At 39.3% G+C, this 18,878-nt stretch overlaps 1 protein-coding gene across 5 annotated transcripts in view; it reads right to left on the bottom strand.

Moving 5' to 3' along the window:
• Window positions 1–1,618: 1,618 nt before the first annotated feature.
• Window positions 1,619–18,878, bottom strand: part of fermt2 (FERM domain containing kindlin 2) — a 35,044-nt gene continuing 17,784 nt past the window's right edge. For 2 of the 5 annotated variants that reach the window (XM_047821435.1, XM_027172405.2), the window contains 14 exons: window positions 17,296–17,424; window positions 15,301–15,333; window positions 13,111–13,336; window positions 12,919–13,021; window positions 12,539–12,646; window positions 10,971–11,105; window positions 10,746–10,795; window positions 10,259–10,383; window positions 10,066–10,172; window positions 9,754–9,972; window positions 6,079–6,099; window positions 4,681–4,805; window positions 4,306–4,447; window positions 1,619–3,832 (listed from right to left, as the gene is read on the bottom strand). In XM_047821435.1, coding sequence (XP_047677391.1) covers window positions 3,659–3,832; window positions 4,306–4,447; window positions 4,681–4,805; window positions 6,079–6,099; window positions 9,754–9,972; window positions 10,066–10,172; window positions 10,259–10,383; window positions 10,746–10,795; window positions 10,971–11,105; window positions 12,539–12,646; window positions 12,919–13,021; window positions 13,111–13,336; window positions 15,301–15,333; window positions 17,296–17,424 — 1,697 coding nt within the window. In that variant the 3' untranslated portion in view covers window positions 1,619–3,658. The remainder of the gene's footprint in view (window positions 3,833–4,305; window positions 4,448–4,680; window positions 4,806–6,078; window positions 6,100–9,753; window positions 9,973–10,065; window positions 10,173–10,258; window positions 10,384–10,745; window positions 10,796–10,970; window positions 11,106–12,538; window positions 12,647–12,918; window positions 13,022–13,110; window positions 13,337–15,300; window positions 15,334–17,295; window positions 17,425–18,878) is intronic. The other 3 variants (XM_027172406.2, XM_027172407.2, XM_027172408.2) reach the window with 3 other exon arrangements.

Raw genomic sequence — 18,878 nt, 5'->3', positions numbered from 1 at the left:
GGGTTTTCATGCGTAACAATCTCTTAAGTGAAATATAAAAAAATAAATAAAAGCAGCCAGGGATTCAGTTCTGCAGGTGGAAAAAAATGCAGTGCTGATGAGAGGTGAGAGGACAATGGCTAAACTGGTCGAAGCTTACAGGAAGGCAGTCTTTATGGTAACTAAAGCAGTCTTTACATCCATGGTGAGCACAAAAGCATATCAGAACATGTAATATGACAAATGTTTAGGTAAGTAAGCTACAACAGCAGAAAACTACAATTGCCAGCCAAGAACAAGAATCTGAGGCTAAACAGTTCAAGACAGTTTTAGGGAGTCTCTGACCCAATGTAGCATCAGATACTTCCTCCGGTGGTGTCAGTTAAATGGCTGAGTATAACTGAAATGAACTGTATTTCATTTTAGCGTTTACTGTTCCCTCCAAAACCAGGGACATCAGTAAAGCTTTTGGCCTGGGATTCATCACCTCTGGGTTTTAAAGTTACCAGCTTCATAAATCCACAGAAAATAACAGCATAATTTAATGGCTAGTTGAGGTATACATTTTTATAGTGTTCCCAAGGATCCAGAGGAATACACTCTGCCTTTGCTACAAAAGGTGAATTCTAGTGCAAGAATTCTTTTTGACTGCTTGCATGATAGACAGATTGAGACCCCTCTTTGTCCTTATTGATTGATTGAATTCTGGTCCTCATTTTTTCCCCTCTTTTACAGATCCTTGGGTTCTACAGACCTTTTATTTTTCTTTCACATCATTGACAACACAGATGTTGGACTGACTTCTCCAATCTTTGGCCCATCAGGAAGTAGGTGATGAACGGTCCACTATGCAACACGCCCTTATCCATTTACAAAGTACATGAATATGCATTGACTTCATGGAAAAACACATTGTGAATACACTTCCACAAACATCCCTCCCACCAAATATTCAAATAGGCCTCCTACACAGCAGACTGGAGCTGCAAGCATGTGTGGGTTCATGGAATCAATGTTTTACTAACAACGTTAAAAACAATTGGTGGGTTTATGGGATTAAGACAAGTATTAGCAAGTAATTCATTGTTACATATAATGCATAATAGAAAACCAGTGTGTCTATACATCAACAAAGGACACAGATGTTAGTCAGAAAGGAGAGGCACGCAAGTCTTACACACTCACCAGGTATCATGGCACTAAATTGAAGAGGGAAGAAGGGATGTGTGTGCGTGTGTGTGTGTGTGTGCGCGTGCCAGGTGTCCAAGAACATGTTCTATATCCAGCATGGTTCCCGTCTGCTCTGCAGGAGAGACTGGCAGATACAAGAGTACATTTCTAGTGATCACATTGCAGAGTTAGAAATGGACTACTCTCTGGAGATGAAAGCACCCTAAATCCTAGCACGAGAACAGCAAAGTTTGCAGTACGTTTGCAGTTCAGACAGCGACCTCTGCTGGAGAAAGCATGTGATTGCACCCTCATCATAAACATACAGTAACCTTCTTCTCATTGGCTTTAAATAGAAATTTTTATTATGTTTAAAATAAATGCATTTTTACAGTCTTAAACCAGCAGGCCATGCACTGCTCTTCAGAATCTGGGGCAAATAAACAAACAATACAACGAAGAAAAAATGTATGCTAAAGTAGCTTTTATTGTACTTCATTGTATGATAATTTGTCTCAAACTCCAGGGGCCGATGGTTCTCCTTCATAATCAAGCTTAAAATTATCATTTGTGTAGGAAAATTAAAAACATGTTCTAACATTTTAATAGTGTACTACAATTGACAGAAAAATGCACTGCTAAAAGATAATTCACGTGTGCTAACAAATAAATTCTTAAAACTTGATAGTCAAAAGCTCCAATGCATCAAACAGAAAACATTTACATACTGTGTTTAATTTAAGGCCAGATAAAAGTAACAGGAAATTAAACAAGCCCTTCAATGTGAGTGCGTTGAAATGTGCAGCAGCTAAACCTGGAGCTTGAGACATGCTTCATCACATTATATATACTTATATATATTTTCTTACTCTTAAAAACTCAACAAGACCTTAACATAGGCAGGTACACATCATACCAAGCACATCATTTTAAAGCAATGCTCAAAAGATGTCTTTTTTCCTTTTCTTCTGGGAAAAAAAAAGCATTTCCAAAAAAAAAAAAAAGAAAAGAAAAAAAAAGAGACAGGAAAAAAGCAAACAAAACAATACCTGTACAATTCTATAAAATTGTTTTTACATTAGTTACAAAAACTAATACTTCGTTTAGCATTCCTTCATATTCATGAAAAAGAAAGATGAACATTGCATGTACTGACTTTAAAACACAGTGACCTTTTGCTGGTGCATAACAATATAATAGCTTTGAATAATACTATATGGTTTAGGATAAGGTGTGAGTGACAGAAGAGAAGGCTGTACAGAAAAATAGGAAACAAACACGTCATGGTGCTTCTTGTAGCCAAGAGCCATCAGGCTCCAGAGCACAACTGAGGTCATCCTCACTGACTTCACACTGAATAAGAAGGTAGAGGCTGTAATCATGACACACAGGCCCTAAACTGCAAACAGGTCTGCTTTCCTTGTCATTTTCTACAAGACACGTAATTATTTTAGAGACTCTTTAGCTAACAGGTTAAGATCCCTGGAATCATTCCTTCATCATGTGGCCTTCGACATTCTGTTTTACGTGCATTGCAAACTGCTCGTGAGAGTAAAACCCGAAAACCGCTGTGTTTAGTGGAAAAAACCCCAAAAGCCATCCACTAATGTTTATAGTGCTGAAGATCGATACATTATCTCCTGCTGACTCAGGTCGTCAGACAAAGAAGTAAACTACAGCTTATACATGTGGGGCCTATTCCTTAAGTGTAGAAGAGCTTGCTATCTTGTCAAGGGATCGCACTAAAACAAAAGCATCTTCTTCACTGCAAATCCGCTTGTAGTGTTCAGTATTCGGGTCAGCACTGCTCCGCCTAACTCATGTAGATTATAATATTGAGTGCTGGATTTTTCCTTCATAAACATGGCGGCCGTAGCCAAAGGTAGTGTTAACAAAATGGTGGCAATGAATGGAATATAAATGGAAATGATGACATTCAAAATAAGTGAAGCAGCATAGGGACTGGATTAGAATAAAGGCAAGAAGACAATCACAAAACTCGACATCTCAAAACAATCGGATCGTAAAATGAGCAGTGACATTTGAGACAAGCTTGAGTATACGCATGCAAGGTGAAAGGTCATGGATTGCACCTGCCTCTCTGGTGTACATGGTGCACAGCGGTGGAGGTGGAGACAACCATCTAACACTGCAGTGACTACACACACCAAGCACTCTGGGAAAGGAAAAGGAAGCAGCCGTCTCTGTGAAAGTAGCTGCGTGCTGCAGGAAACAAATATTTCTCAGCAGAAGGTGAACCCCAGGGTGGAGGCAGAACATTCTTCTCGTTCCTCAAAGTCAGCTCATTGGTGTAGCAGAGGTGTTTGTAAGCATTAAGGCAGGAACAGAATAATAATAATAATAATAAAAGATGGCAGCTTTTAAACAATCAATGTGGCCAGATGTGTGGCATGGTTAAAAAATAAAAACACGAGAGTAAATGAACAAAACTCCAAGGCAGCCCATGCCACCCCACCCACTGATTTGCTGGGCTCAGAGGATCTCCATCTCAAACCCAGCCACTTGTAAGCTTGTAGAACATTTCCTCATCAAGAGACTCATTCTGGTCCTTGGCCCTGGTGGACAGGAAAATGTAGCCACCAATAAACTCGTGCACCACCTTACAGTCCACCTCAGTGCAGGTGAATGACAGACTAGGTTCATCAGCAAACTCCACAGTAACCTAGAACAGAAAATAATTGTTTAGAGAATATGAGCTGCATAAAGGAACAAGAATCTTACTGCATTTGAGATTGCTGTACAATGCTTTTATAACATGGCTTTCGTTCAGTCACACGTCTTCAAAAATAAAGCTCTGTAAAAGCTAAAGCAGAGCTTGCATCACCAATGGTGAGTTCTGTGGAAGCCATTAAAGGAGGGCAGCACTAGTACATTTTGATGCAAGTGCACAGCTGCATGTCTAACTTAAAGAAAATACTTAAATTAGCTCGGCCATATGAATGGTTCCCCAGGCAGCTGCACATACACACAGATTTTTGCCAGAACACAGCTTTGCTACATCACTACTTATGTTCAACTCACCCTAAGGTCTCTTATACATGTCTAGCTTCTGTTATATTCACCCATTAACAACACAACTGCTCTTAATTATGTATGATTTATAAGAAGAAGAAGAAGAAAAAAACAAAAACTTACCATCTTGATCTCCCAGTTGATGTTCCATTGTTTCATGTTGCTGAAGCGCCAAGTCTTAATGGCGTCTCTGGTGCCAGCATCTATGCGGATCAGTCTGTTGTAGGTGATACCAATCAGCTCATCTCTCTTACTGCCTTGGAACCTTAGAAAGACAAAACATAAATAAGACTCAGTTACAGAATTTAACACACAACATGAGCCAACTGTATGAATTTATTTGTGTGTTCTTCAAATCCTTTTACAAAATCTACATTTCTAATAGAATGGAAAATAACGAGTTCTTGGGTGTGCCCGTTCAGCCTGACACACATTTTCAGGAATCAGGGAGTTTGGAGACTTTTAAAAAGCATTAACAAGACTATGCACAACACTCACTTGGCCAAGAAGTGAGTGATCCCAAACTCTGGCAATGACTGCCACGCCTGGATGAAGCGCATCTTGGCCTCGATGAGACTCATCTGGGCCACATTCTGATGGGCCTCTAGGATACGAGCAGAAATCTGAAAACAAATGGATAACACACTTTCAACACTGACATCTTGTCTCACCCTCCCACCGCATACACATACTTATATACAGTCTAATACTGAGGAATAGATGATGTCACAAATATTCATGCTACAGTGTTTCCAAACACAAAGTATGTGGAGAGGGGGGGGAGAGAGAGAGAGAGAGAGAGAGAGAGAGAGAGATGAAGTACTACAGAGGCTCAGCTCTAGTGAGTGAGCTCAGTGGTGGGGTTTCAGTCACTCCTAACAACACTGAAGTGCTGCTTCAGGCCGTGGTCACTACAGGTAAACAGATCTACCTGCTTAGAAGTGCCATTGTTTTTGGGTTCAGATATTCACCTTATGGAACTGACACCACCACCATTTAGTCACCAAACATGATCACATTGTTTAGTATGAAAAAGAAAATAAATTTAAGAAGATGATAGAGCAAATCTAGCAACCAGACAGATTTAAACTAGGGCCCAAATAAAGAAATAAATATACCAATAAAATTGGCAGATAATATTGTTAACAGATATTTTTCAAACAACATCCATAAACACGCCATAAGATGATAATCGCTAGCAATACGTAATGAGATTCTTAAACATCATGGGAACACTTTATATTGTAGTTAGTTTAATTACTTTTTAAGACAGATATGTACATGATTCTCATGTAGACTGTTTTAAATAATGCATTACGATGTTGTACTCACACTGATAGCAAAAAAATAAGAAAATAAATAGTTTCATTTGTGCATTTAAAAGCCATTTTAAATGTTTATGCACCAACATACATAAATTACAAAATTCTAATGAACTTTAGAGATAATAGTGCATTAGATATTTAAACCCTATGAATGTGATATGGTGACATTATGCAACCCCTTTTCTTCATTTTAATTTGATCCATTATCAGTGATCAACATCTAATGCTAGATGCTATTTTCCCTGACTTACTTTTACCTACAGTGTGTTAATCATTTATTGTGTTTCTGTTTGCTTAAGTTTTAGTTGAGCCTCTAGCTGTATTGTTCAGTAGGTTCTGTGCATCGACACACTACACACTTCATAAATTGTACTACACAAAGTACAATGAAAAGGAACATTTATTTCATATACGATTTAGACCGCAAAGTTGTTGTTTTTTTCCAGTCAGTCAGGCCCTACTTTAAACCACACAAGTTCACTCACTATTTTACAACTATGTTAGTTAGAGCACAGACGTGTAACAAAAAGGACAGAGTTACGTAAGACATCACTGCAAGCAGCTGACTTACCAGGTCTCTGATATAGCCTGGCTGAGAAGGTCAGGGGCAGAGGAAGAGCAAAAGAAGGGGGAAAATGATAAAAAGGTAAAAAATAAGTGAATAAATAAAGCAAGTGAAAATAGTAGCAGACAACAAGGTGACAAAAACAAGCAGACAAGTTTAAAACAAAACAGATTAGCCTTTATGAATCATATTGTCAAGAATGCAAAACGAAAAGGGTTATCATATGGCAGGCGAAGCTCATGCAGCAGTATCCAGCTGAATACATGAGAAACAAGAGAAGCAATGCACAGCATATTGAGAAACATCAACAAGAATGAAAAGACATTTTGTAAAACACTGCACAATTTCAGCTTTGCCCTGTAGAAAAAATGAATTGATAAAAATTTCAGATATATTTAGCAGACCAAACACTTTACAGTGTTTAAAATACCTACAGACAAAATGTAATACAGTAGCTAACATGGCAATATATGTATACTGCAATAAACACAATAAACATACATTGCCATGTATATGTATATGACCCATCTAATTACTAAAAGGACAAAGGCAGGTTAAAATTAATACATACTGTACTTTTTCCACAAGAGGGCGCTACTCCCCCAAAAACTAAACCATCTCAAAAATTCCCTTTGTTATGCATTTGACTGATGTGAATTTTGTTGGAGAACACCTGTTATACACAACATGGATAAAAGGCATCACGGTCCATAAAGTTCTACTGATTACAACAAATTAAATGTGAGGAAATGCCTGGATTATTGGTGAAGAAAATGTTGGCGTAGACAAAAAATCCCCACAAACTCCAGCAGCTTCTGCACAGCTGAGAGCACAGCATCGCGTAGGACAAACGGCGTTCACAGGCAGCTCTCATCTCCTGCTGCTTTCCCGCCTGTTTTGTCCGTCCCCACCCCCTTCAATTCCAAACACAGACTTAGGGGATCAGATGGCTTGGAGCTTTTATGTAGTGACGACAGTGTGGAGAGCAGCTGGGGAGGGTGGGTCATATTACAAGCCACTACCCCTCCAAACATTTCAATCTCTGGACTTTAGCCAGAACCACTGCCTCTCATGAACACTCTGCACACTCAGCAGACCCTAGTGGCCTTGCTCACTCACATCTACATGCTCTAACCAGCTTCCTGTTTCTGAGTGGACAGGGAAAATGCAGATTTTTTTTAAACAATAACACTGTGCACTAAAAATATTCCATTCAATGTGTGTTCTAAACTGGCTTAGGTTGTGTAATTTCCACACTAGCTTCAAATGGCATCGATGAACGTCCTCCCTTTTAATAAGGCATTTCCTGCCATTTCCTGTGCTGCTAATTTACAGCCTTCTCAACAGGCTGCAGAGAAGCTGGCCACTCAGAGTAGACAACAAACCACATCTGGCTTACTCCCATACCCTGCACACTACTGACTCATTTAAAGCAGCTACACCTCCTCATTCAAGGCCGCCACCCCCCACCCCCCACACCAACCCCACCCCCCAATCTAATCACTTACACATTCCAGCAGTGCCACAGTATCAGCCAAAACATACCAACATGTGCTATGCTACAGTGTAATCACTTACACATGTACCATGCACGCCTCTCCACTATACAATGATGTGCAAAGTGTTTTAGGGATTCTAAATTTTTATTCCCTTGAATTTTTTTCCCATTTTCCATTTATTGGTGTAGAGTGCTATAAGGTTTTCCCTAACTCTCTACATGATTATAACCACCTTTATACTGTCATGTGCTGCATACTGCATATGACCCAAAATATCATCAGATTTTCACACAAGTCCTAAAAGTAGACAAAGTGAACCCAATCAAAAACAAAATATTAAACCTCTTCATTTAATACTGGCAAATGCATGTGAACCTTTGCTTTCAGTGTCTGTTGTGACCCCTTGTGCAATAATAACTGCAAGTAACGTTTCTGGTTCAAGACACCGTTCATGGACAGATGTCCTGGTATACTCCTTTAGAATTCACCGGTACAATTCTGAATGTATTGTACCATCAATGATGGCAAGCTGACCGGGCACAGATGCAGCAATACAGGCCCAAAGCATGATACTTCCAGCATTATAACATTATACCTCCTATTACACATGGTGGTGGAATCTTCCTTTCTCCTAAAATAACACCTCTCATTTAAATCAGAAAGTTCTATTTTGGTCTAGCCGTTAAATTATTTTTCCAATAGTCCTCTGGTTAGTCCACACCTTTTGCAAATCTTTAGCAACCCTCAAATGGGAAGTAGGGTTCTTTTTGGAGAGTAGAGGCTTTCACCTGATGGCAGACTCACAAACATTAACATTAGCTAAAGTAAGCAAGGCCTTTAGTTGCTTAAAAGTGATCTTTGTTGGTCGACCACTTCTAGGGAGCGTAGCAATGGTCAGATTCTTTACAAATGGAGAAAATTTGTTGACTATATCTTTTTTGAGTCCAAACTCTTAGAGATAGTTTTGTAACCTTTTCCTGCCTAATGAGCAACAATATTTTTTTTGAAGTCATTAGAAATATCCCTTGTTTGTGCCATAATCCACTTATACAAGCACATCAGACCTTGATATATCAGTTCTTTAAATCAAACAGCGCATTCACCGTCACCTGATTGTCATCCCACTAATTGATAAGTTAGATTCTAATTTGACCTTTAAATTAAATACTAATCCTAGAGTTTCACATACTTTTGCCACTCACAGATATATATTGCAAAATTTCCCGGGATAAGTGCCAAGTAGAATATATTTGTCTGACTTGTTTGATTGGGTTTACATTGTCTGCTTTTAGGACTTGTGTGAAAATCTGATGTTTTGGGTAGTATGTATGCAGTAATCTAAAAATTTCTAAAGGTTTCACAAACTTTCAAGCAACAGCATATATATATAAAATCGACAAGCTAGAAATTAACTATAATATTCTTTAATGTTGCTTGGAGGAGGGAGCTTTAATTTGGTTTCACATTAAAGCGGTGCAGCAAATCTGAATGACTGCTGTTCATTGGTGAACTAGTCTACGGTTTCAAATCTACATCACATCACCTGGCATTATTAACGCTTTCAGCAGTCTGTCATTGCATCTCACCAACAGGTTAGTATAATGAACAGAAGAACAAACACGTACTGACTATGCCCAACCAAATCCAGATCCAAATCGTCCATATCGCCAGGCAACAACTGAAGAGGAAGCATAACTACCACATTTATTACTTCCAATGCAAAGTCATTGTTGACTCACTTCCTATCATTTTATTAGGCATGTCCTAGTCCTGATTTAGCAGCACAACAAACGGAAAAAGAAATTGTCCGTTTTCATGGGTGCAGTAGAACTGCAGTAGACACTGAGGAAAGAGGTGTGATGTAGATAAGTGGAGTAAATTCATACATTCCTCCGTAGACAGCTAAGCATTACAGGACCTTCCTCCACAACTCCTCTTTTCAGGCCATTTCACCCTGCAGTTAGATTTCTAATCCATTTCCCAACACACAAGCTAGATTACAATGAAAGGCTAAAACAGATTTTAAGGTGTGTAATCTTCATTAGTTCCATCCAAACTGAAGATCACAATTCTTAATTAATTGGACCTGAGCTCTAATCTCATTTTGCTCAGTTGGATACCAATGTGCATTTCTTTACTTGTTTCTTAGGGCAGGTTCATCGTCTAACTTGTCTTCAGTTACCTGCTTGTTCTTGTATTTCTTCAGATATCGTGGTGAGACCAGACACTCAGGGTTGATATCGGTGGTGATTGATTCAATAACCTGGGGATCTGGGTTCATATGCTGCATCTTTAAGAAGGACAAAATGTTCTGGACCTCCAGGTTATAGGAGCTATCTGCCATTGTCTTCCCTTTGGAGGCCAGACGACAGGCAGCCATCCACTGTGCATACTGCTTCTCCTAAACAAGAAACAAACAAAAAAAAAGTCAAAGTCAAAAGTGCGAGTTACTTAGCGTTAATTCTGCTAATTCAATGCGTGCTTATCTGCTCACAGTGTCGCATCGCAGCCAGATCTCATTCATGCCATCCGCTACTGGGATTAACAACTTGATGTTGAATTTCTGACCAGAAATGTTTACATCTGGTGTAACCTCACAGCCTGTAGAAAAGCACAAAAGTGCACAACCTCAGCTTCTAATATGTCAATAATGAATTCTAGAAAACTGAACGCAAAGTGGTCCTCACCTCTCAGGTTCATTTGAAGAGCAGGTATGCCATGGGCCTCCTCACGGCTCTTGTAGCAAGAAATTGTGATGTCCTTGAATGTGCACCAGTACTGCTTGGGTCCTTTCAGTGTCAGTTTCTTTGGCCTGAGAAGCGACACAAATATCAGAAACAATGTGTATAATTATAATTTTCATTGTAAATATAAACATTTTTTTTTTTTTTTTTTTTAAATAAAATCAGACACAACAAAAATGTTTATGAATACATTTCCTATTTGCTGGTTTTGTCCTTGAGCCTAAATGATTATTTATGCCAAACATCAGAGAGAATTTATGCCAAACATCAGTTCCCAAGCCTATTTTAAACAAACTCTCTGCATCTGAATGACTTTAATGTCAAACATAATATTTGTATACAATATTCAAGCTTATACAATATTTGAAAATCAAAAGAAAAAAAAACATGCAGCAGTTAACACAGAGAAACTGTGCAGAGTTTAACTCACTTAAAGACTTTCACATAATCAGCCAGTTCAGGGATGGATGTAATGTCACCCTAAGGATAAAGATGGAACACACATCTGAGGACTGAGGACTTAAGGTTTACATTCTATTTGCTTGTCATAAAAGAAAAACATGTAGTGACACACAGAGAGAGAGAGAGAGAGAGAGAGAGAGAGAGAGAGAGAGAGAGAGAGAGAGAGAGAGAGAGAGACAGAGAGAGAGATTACCAATGTGTTCGAGGTCTTTCCTCCCTCCAGGGTGATCTCCAGGTCTGACAGTGCAGCATCCACTTCATCCACCTCCTTCTCGCTATTGTTCATGTGATTGTCTGAAGACATGATGGACAGCTTGTTGATGTGATACTAAAACAAAATGAGGAATTCAAAATTAGAGTGTACTGAATGGGAAATAAGTATTTTCTTATTTAAAAATAGTATCTGGCTTGATAATCCAATATTCCATAGTAATCATTGTCCACATTGGCCACAGTTTATTAATTACTGTGCATGAGCACTCTATTTTTTTTATCCGCTATAAGGCTATGTGGAAAATGACAATGGAGACTCGTCCCTAAATTCAGCTTGCTGACAAATGGTATTTGTACAATCAAACAGCTGCCCTCACGCACGCTTGCATGCAAATAAGCAGATGGTCTGAGAGGACATGTATTTTTAGATTCAACTAGGCACTGATCAATTAAAGACCTTGAGATGAGTAGATCCCACTAAACTTAGACACTGTGGCAATTCAAGATAAAGGCAATTCTCACATTGAGTATACTCAGAGATCTTCTCAATCTCAGCATTAACTAGCCAACCAAATGCTGTCCTGACAGAGGCAGTCTGGACCAATTTAAACTCACCACAGCCAGCATCTGTGGGGCAGGAAATGCTAGACCCCAGAAACAACTCAATAAACTCCATGCTGAAAAACTAACACCTCTTGAGCACAACTGCTGGTGATGGATGAATGTTAGGCTGGGTGGTCCTACGTCCCATTCACTGGGCACCCACTCTATATATACACATGGGGTGAAGACAGCTTGGCGTCCTCAAGTCTTGTCACCCAGCTTTAATGATGGTCTGAAATAGCAGTGCCAAAGGCCAAAGAGGCTTTCAAAGGGGGCACTGGGGCCAAATCACACCTAGAATATTAAATTGCTCCTTGTTAGATCTGGGGCCAGGATCAGAGCCTTGTGTACAGGCTTATTGCAGCTAACAAGCTTTCACACTCATTTGCAAGCTAAAGGAGTATTTTACTACATCTTGTCTGCTTTAACCAACTGATATGCAAATGTATACGGACAGAAACAAATACACAAACCGTCACTTTGAGAAGAGACTAATTCAATGTTTCTATTTACAGAACCGAAAATCATATATTTACATCTAGACAAAAAAACATGTCAAACCTGTTCACCGTCCTTAACCTTGGACAAGCAAACGTCATGAGAGACAGTGGATATAAACTCTAACTACTGACTACCAACTCTCTAACTATAAACTCTATGAGATTGTGAAAACAGCAAAGATAACCTCTAGAAGCACACATCTACGGACAGCAGTTAAAACTAGCCAACTACAGGCACAAAGCCTAGTCAATCCATTAACAGTACAGGAGGGCAGGGAGCCCAGCATTAACACTGTATACAATCTCTCATCACTGGCTTACTAAGCAATCCCACTGCCTAATATGGCCTTGGAGATGGACTGCCCACTCTTTGGAATCCTTACACACGCGAGCTCAGACACATGCGCGCTCACACACACATGCTCACACACGCTTTCCCTCTTACCTGGAGGGCCGCAAACATCATCATCTCTTCCTCAGTGCACTCAATCTCCTCCAGCAGGATGGCCCATTTGGCCTGCTCGTATAGCTGGTTAACCCGGATGGCATCATACTGTGGGGTGCAAGAGACAGGACAGCTTGTTCATTCCAGCTGAGCAAACAGAATATGTGTGAGAGCAACTTCCTCCATCTCACACCCACTGTGTCAGCTGCAACAACTACCTGAGTGCTAAGAATTCAGCACAGTGGACTATAGAACATCAATGTGTCAAGACACTATTTATTAACAGGATACACTCAACAATTCAAAGATTCAAAAATGTGCTCCAAGAATGAATCAGCAACAGGCTTAAACTATACTGTAGAACAATAACAAACTCTGACCTTGGGGTTGAGATCAAAAAAGCTATGGTATTTGAACCGCAAAAGAAGAACATCATTCTCTTTAACATCCTGCTCCATTAGAGACCTGGAGGAGTCCAGCCACCTGCAGGAGACACACAAGGAAGCTAAATTACAACCCAATCCATTACAAATTAAAATCCCTAATCATTAGAACCATGTTTCTGGACTTACCCTTGATTTATTTTGGCCTTATCAAGAAGGGAGGGTGGTTTGTAGAGCTTAACAAGTATATCAGGTGAGGAGATGGGCTGACTCACAGCGAGGATGCTGGGATTGCCCTCAGACAATGGACTGTCTCCAAACCAGGCTGAGGTGGGGGAAAGTGGACTGCCATCTCGAGAGTCATAGGTGGGAGTCATTGTCTTGCTGTAGAGGCCTGGACTTGAATAGATACTCCCTGAAATAAAGAAAGCACTGAAATAAACAATGGGATATGCCATATAATATACCTGATAATTATGCACTTTAAGCTTAGTCCGGGACTAAAGATGTTTATCAATATAGAAAATAAATGATGATTTTTTTTTATAGCCCAAGACTAGTCTTAATATTAATTTAATATATATATATATATATAATATATATATGTGATATGCTCAATGATGTGACCACATTAAATGCATGGCAACCTTAAGCAATAAGGCATACATGCTGATGCACATTAAATACACACTTCAAATCATGGGGTGCAAAACACAGCAAACAGCACAACCAAAAGCATGAGGGGTTCTGGAGCTCAGGCTGTGAAAGGCCATGGCTTTCAATAGTTTGGTGGAAAAAATGCTAAAAATCAATTGTGCTAATGGGCTGTGAAGTTGTAAGAGCATGATCCCAAACCTTATATACACTGGACGTTTCTAGCATACGATTTAAATTTTACAACAAATGTTCTCAGTATCCAGAGGTTTCAGTCAGAATGATCCTCAACATCAATGAGAGTTAAGAAAACTACTAAATGAAACAAAAAATGAAAGCCCAATTTGCAGTTTTATGACCTTCCCCCTTCTGGCTATAAAAACCATAAGCACGTCTAAAAAATTGCAAAATGAGCACATTTACACACAAACATATTATATTCTTTGTAAGAACCACCAGCTTGTATTTTATCCCGAATAGCATTTTAGGTTCTAATTAGTTATGCAGAGGAAATGAAGGGAAAATCAACTGAATTCTAATTATGATACATAACATGGAAAAGGAGCTCAATAAATCAAGCTAATTGCTGAATAATGTTGGCTTATTCTTTTGAAATGGGACAGATTAGATAGACAAGACATTTAATAATGGGATGGGGGGTGGGGTCATTTAATTCCTGATGTGGTACACCACCTATACCTGGAATATGACTAACCTAAATGGGTCAATCTACTAAAAAAAGCCATGCATGTAAATGTGGTCAGGGCCACCCATTCCATTCCATTGTGAAGTCTTTCATTTGCTATGAATATCATTAGAAACTACAAATTTTGTAGCCCACTTCAAAACACTTTAAAGCTCTAAACACACACTTTTACTACTTAAAGGAGCAGGCACATTGTAGCCCTTGACAGAGACAAGCATGCCAAACTGCCAGCATAGCAGTGTGAAGCCACAGCAATCCACCAAGACAGGAAATGGATTGTGAAAGGGGGAAAGGTCCTGAGAAAAGAGGGAGATCCAATGGAGCAGTGCATCCACAAGTCTTTGGGGAAAGCTTGTGGTGGTTCTCAAACTCAGAAGGTCGTCACACAAGGGTTTCCTGCTCCCTAAAGGAATGCTAAACTTGCAGAGAAAGCTGATAAGGGCAGCAGCTCTGCTTGGGAGAGCGGCAGGTCAGCATGTTTATTTTACCCAGTTTAAGATGGTCAACACTGCCTGTCTCTAAGAATGTTTATATCCTAAATCCTCACAACACACACAGACAGAGAAAAGGATGGGACTTGTTTGGAAATGAATAGATATACTCAACATGTAGGGGCCCTCTTCTGCATACCAGCACTTTTTCAGAGCTTTTTATGTTCAACTTTGTAAATACTGTGTTAATGGTCCTGGCCTGGAAGTATAAAAAGCCACTTTAAATCCCAGCTCATGAAATGACAAAAGATGCCAGCTAATCCCTGACCTCCCCTAATTTCTTCACTCTCACTCCTTATCCTGACCTCACAGTTCATGTCAGTCAGGGAAATGAACTCTGTGTGAATATTATCGGGGTTAGGGTGGAAAGATAGGAGATAAACAAAAAGGAGCAAATTAAAAAAACTATTTTTTCATGGACATTATAAATCTGTCCCTTATATAAAATCCTACAGAACCAAGCAAATCCAGTGCTTTGATAGAGACGTGGAAGGAGCAATGCAGAGAGGCAGAGACAAACAGTCTTACCTTTCACAGGTCCGATGTATATTACCTCAGAGGCTAAAGAAGAGGGATGAGGAAAAGCAGAAGAAAGGAAATAAAAAAGATTGGACAGATTAAAGAGATTAACAGACTGGAGGAAAGGAAAAAGTTAAAAGGACATAAAGAAAGGATGGAAGCCAGTCTCAAATGTCAGAATGTGACACATTTTGGCCCAACTGGGTTGCCAGACAAGATGAGGACATGGGATGAATATATTTTACCCAGTGCTAGTCATCTTCTCTGGTTAATGATTCAGTTTGAGGAGGACTATGTCTTTGGTAAAGCTTAGTCATTTTTACCAACACGGTCAGCATTGGGATAGTTCTCCACACCCAGATAGCTCTGTCTAGTCAAGCTATGTAAACACTACAGAATTACAAGCATTACCTTTAATTTTCAGACCTTATCCTTTACTTTCGCACAAAAAGAAACCCCCAAAAATTTACAGCTCAACACCTCTAGGACTTCAGTGTATTAGAAAAAGAATATAAGCAAATCTGCCTTCTGATAGGCGAAGAGAGCACAGTCCAGCTTGATTGGATCGCAGTTATTCTTATCTGCTCATGCTCTGCTTCATGTGTGGTAAACAGTAGTGAACTCGTTTCCTGTTGTGGAACATTAACCCTCAGCAGCTTGTGCATGAAAAGCTGGAATTACATCCACTCAGTTCTCAGAAAGAGCTTTTGTAGAGTGTAACATGTAGATCTCATACACACCATGCAGGACCCCTGCTCTATTCGAATAAGGGTCAGCCCTGGGTTAAACGCTAATAATGAAAGAACAAGGGCAGAATTGACAGTGAAGGCCTGAGCTCAGAAACAGTAACCCTGCACACTGGGCCTCTGTGACCCCTCTGCTTTGCATCCTAGGCCTGTAGGCTCTATCTGTGTGGGTGATGGCTGTTCTGGGGCCATGGGTGGAGCATGGGTGTGACAATGAGCTCCATTCATAGATTCTTGGCAACAACTCTGTCTAGAGATAGTGGCTTGCCATGGTGCCTCTTAAAGTGGGTTTACTTCATCGCTGTGGGGCGTTGCTTGATGGCTGCCCAGTCTGCTTCAAAATGGCAGTGTGACCAAGTATGTGCGGAATCTAAAGCATTTGGTCACAACAGCCAAAGACCATGCATTATGATTGCAAATCAAATGCTTGTTCCATACCCACATGCTCTTATTCCAGTACACTCTGAAAATAATCTGTTTCATTGCAGTTTAACCACACATGTACTCTGAAAACATCTTTCGCTATATATGTAATATATTATACATTATACCACTATGCCAAAACAAATCTAGTTTGGCCAGACCATAAATGCAGCCTGAGAGTCTGCTGACCCTGGGCAGAATGTATAAAGCTTCTGAGAATTACTATCAATAGGATCCTCAAAGTCTGTTTAGGAGAAAAAAGGTTCTTAGTTAAAAGCTGGGAGTAAAAATGTTCTCAGAATAAGAAGGACCAGGAGTGATTATGACTAAATCTAAAACACTTTACCATACTTCAAATCCCAAAACATGCAAAATACATTCATAGCAGGGTTGAATTTCTTATAATCGAGCTTAAAATTGGTTGGAAAAAAAATTCCCAAGCTAAATGACAATAGATTTAATTCCACTTTCACCAACGACAGAGTTACAGCTGCTCAATATGTAATGTAACGTGTTTGAGGCTGTTTAAAAAGGATTGCAAGATTCCTTGCACGCATGTAATTTTCAACAGTGGGACATACACATGCTCATTGGAACAGGAAGTTTTATACCGATTAAGTTAAAGACTTAACTAAAGGATACATAATTTCCATTTGAAAGCATACTATGGCTAGCATAGTGTAATGACAGGCTGAAGTGTTGTGTGCTAATGTTCTTTTGATTAGCACACAAGTCATCCATAATATGCTGAACTGCAATAATCTGTATGGAAACCTGTATCCATATGACTAGCAATAGAGTGAGAGAAATGGAGAAGGAGCACATGTAGATGTACCTGATCCCGGAGTAAGTAGAGGGCCTTCCAGCTCGAGAGTCTCCTCTTCATACTCCTCCAGCTTTTTCTTCTTCTTTTTGGGGTCACGGGGCTTGCGCAGTAGGGACAGCTCCTCGGGATGGCGGATATCTACATAACAAAAGGGATTATTAGAATCTCACTCCACAATTCATTTTTCCGAAACTTACAGTGGGTGTTTAATTTGTGCAGAACGAAGGCACACTGAGATGGTTAAGTGCAGAAATCACAATAAAGCTTAGCAAACTGTGAGGGTAAAAATATTCTAAAAGACATTTTTGTACAAAAATTGAAAGATTAAAAAAAAAATCCTGTTTAAAAGAATATTAGCACTTTTGGAATTCTGCTAAGGAGTGGACAAAAATAACTAACCTAGATAACTGGAACAAGCAGAGGATGTTAGTAATTATGTATAAATAAAAAGTAGGCAAGTGAGTTTAGTAAAATTAGTAAGGTTTCCTGTGGTATATTTACTTAGTAAATACTTCTTATATGCACAGGTAATCTAGCCACAGAGGTTGCAAGTCAGAGATTTCTGTGCCGGTCCAAGTCTGGATAAATAGAAGGACAGAAATAGAAAGGTTATTGGTAGAAGGATGTTGGAGATGTAGCAAGGTAAGGGTTCAGGAGGAAGGCAGCAGAGGAGATATATGTACGTGTTAAAAGAGGAATTGAAGTTAATGGGTGCGATTGTAGAGGATGCCGAGTATAGAGCTAGGTGGAAACTGATAATTCCCTGTTGCAACCCCTAACAAAAAAAGCTGAAAGTAGAAGATGTGCAATGCATCTTAGTGATCATGCACAATACATTTTCTGTATTCACACTCTACTAAACACATCCACTTTTAGGACTTTGATCATGGATGAAGTATTTTTTCAGAAAAAAATGAATGAATAAAAAAAGTGTAGCCTACTCCAATAGGTTTGTTGAGAACAAAAACAAAGGATGCAGCACCAGCCTCTTTCACATGCTCTGTTGAGTAGCTAACGAATTTATTTCCTGTCCTGGAAAACAGGATCTAAAAAGGCAGTGCTAAATGTTACTAACCAAGAGAAAAAAATGTAAATTTCTTTGATTTAAATCATATAATCAATATATTTTACAAAAGGAACAGCACATAAAACGATTGCTTGACTTTATGCATCAACATTTATTTATTTTTTTAGACCTTATTAATTCGCTTTCTGCAAGAAAGCAATCTATAAGCCATCTGTTTCCCTATTTCATCAGAAATCTGCATATTTAGGCCACATAAAAATGATGCCCCACCCTATTAGAATAGTCTGGCTCTGATACTGATTACAAGACATTCATCTCCACAGAGACAAATCAGAAATCTCGGCTCATACAACACAGTTGCACACAATGTACTTGGTCAAAGTTGGCTAAGTATGATTCTTCAAAGTCCTCTTTTAGCTCTGTAGTTGTCTAAAGGATCAGAGAGGCAAAACAGAAGAGCATTCCTCAGGCTGTGTGATGGCTACAACACATCTGATCATCTTCTTCTCTCCTGCTGACTGAGCTGAGAAATTGGTGTGTTTTCTGACACACAAGAATGCTTTGC

The sequence above is a fragment of the Tachysurus fulvidraco genome, chromosome 12 (assembly GCF_022655615.1).
Source record: "Tachysurus fulvidraco isolate hzauxx_2018 chromosome 12, HZAU_PFXX_2.0, whole genome shotgun sequence".
NCBI classification, from domain to species: domain Eukaryota; kingdom Metazoa; phylum Chordata; class Actinopteri; order Siluriformes; family Bagridae; genus Tachysurus; species Tachysurus fulvidraco.
Note: the sequence above shows the minus strand (reverse complement) of the source record. Positions and strands in the feature narration are given on the sequence as shown.